The sequence below is a fragment of the Rutidosis leptorrhynchoides genome, chromosome 4, assembly GCF_046630445.1.
Source record: "Rutidosis leptorrhynchoides isolate AG116_Rl617_1_P2 chromosome 4, CSIRO_AGI_Rlap_v1, whole genome shotgun sequence".
Taxonomy (NCBI): domain Eukaryota; kingdom Viridiplantae; phylum Streptophyta; class Magnoliopsida; order Asterales; family Asteraceae; genus Rutidosis; species Rutidosis leptorrhynchoides.
In genome coordinates this window covers 57,709,902-57,711,481 of record NC_092336.1, presented here as the reverse complement: position 1 = coordinate 57,711,481, position 1,580 = coordinate 57,709,902, and the positions used below count along the sequence as shown (strand labels likewise).

The 1,580-nt window shown below is 29.8% G+C and overlaps 1 protein-coding gene across 1 annotated transcript; it reads right to left on the bottom strand.

The window, feature by feature from the left end:
- Positions 1 to 986: 986 nt before the first annotated feature.
- On the bottom strand, positions 987 to 1,325 carry LOC139840654 (cyclin-dependent protein kinase inhibitor SMR2-like). The gene has a single exon (XM_071830906.1). The coding sequence runs from the start codon at positions 1,323 to 1,325 to the stop codon at positions 987 to 989; it is 339 nt and encodes a 112-aa protein (XP_071687007.1).
- Positions 1,326 to 1,580: the final 255 nt, after the last annotated feature.

Genomic DNA, 1,580 nt, shown 5'->3' with positions numbered 1-1,580 from the left:
TCACGATGTTATTCGGAAATATGCAGGTAAATTATATACTTTCATATACTTTACGAGCTTATTTGATTTGTGTAATTAATCAAATTGTAACGTATTGTTAATTTTGTCAAATGTGAATAAAAAATAGAGTAACGTTAATTCTTTTTAATGGAGATATAATTTAAAAGTGACGATACACCTCTTTTGAATTAACATTAAGTAAAATAATTATTTAAATAGTTCAAATGAAAATAGGTTACCTGGACCTTGAGATAAAATTATTACAGTATCTTTTAATAAAATTTACCCTTAATTTAAATATTTCAAAATGTAAGACCGTAAGCATTCTCCATATGTCAAAAGTTTATTTACAGAAAATATAAATGAGTTTTTTTTTTTTTAAATAGTCATGAGGGTTATGTTTAAATTTTTTAGAACAATCATCGTTTTTTAATTGTACTTTGTAAATAACCAACACAAATAGCTACTACTAACCTCTATGTAGCAATCTTATTGCTTAAATTTATATTTTTAAGTATAGCTGTTAGGCTATCATCACACAAATCCAATAAAAATAAAGAGTTGTGAAATTTACAAATATTACTATTACTATAAAATTCAAAAATTACTCCTGAAAACAATAGAATAGTACTGTAACTTACAATCATGAAAAACGTTCAGATCGGTTTATTAATAAGAATAAAATCTACAAGAATAATTCAGACATTTAAATTAATAAGAACAAATCAGACATAATTTCTGAAGCTGAAATTAAAATCTTCAATTCAGATCAAAACACTTTTCCGAATTCAATTTCGGATCAATCAACAAGTAAAACAAATTCGGAGTATCAATCAAAATCTTAACAAACAAATTCGTGTGAATAGAATACAGAAAATAAGCTACATACACATATATATTTATATAGTTTTAAACATATCAGAATACCGAATTCATATCATCATGAATTCGAATTCGAATACGAATATACGAGTAGTCGAGTACCATCACTTCCGCTTTTTAGACGAATTTTTATTAATTAATTCATAGCTGTGCTTGAAGAAGGAGTCAATTTCATCTCCAGCAACGACTTCAAAGAACAATTCACGGTGAAGTCTTCGTTTACACGACGGAATGAATTTGCGTTGTTTTTTAGGCGGTGGAGGACAAGTGAGAATGGCCGGAATTCGATGTTCCGGTGACGTCGGCGTTGAGCATTCCGATTGATCGGAATCAGTTGCGGATGATGACGATGATTCGTGTTGTAATTGTGAAATTGAAACTTTGAGTGAAGGTAATTGATGAATTACAGCAGGTAGTTGCCTAAATTGAAGATCTGTGGACATGATAGAAGATGAAGAAATTGTGTAAATTGAGATTTGAGAGAAAATAAATTGATAAAAATGGAGGGAGATGCGTGTTGGAGTTGAGTGTGGTTACTCTCTGTCTTTAGTTTATATATTTATATTTGTAACAACAAAATAAAGCAACATAGTGAGGGAGAGTGAGGCGTGCAGCGTAAGGTAATCGAGTCACATGGGAAAAGAACAACGCCATTGATTTATACTCAAGTAAGTTTGAGTGACCCGTGAGATAATTAA

Excerpts from the sequence above, each read along its gene's own strand:
- LOC139840654 (XM_071830906.1), bottom strand. The coding sequence starts at position 1,325 with ATGTCCACAGATCTTCAATTTAGGCAACTACCTGCTGTAATTCATCAA.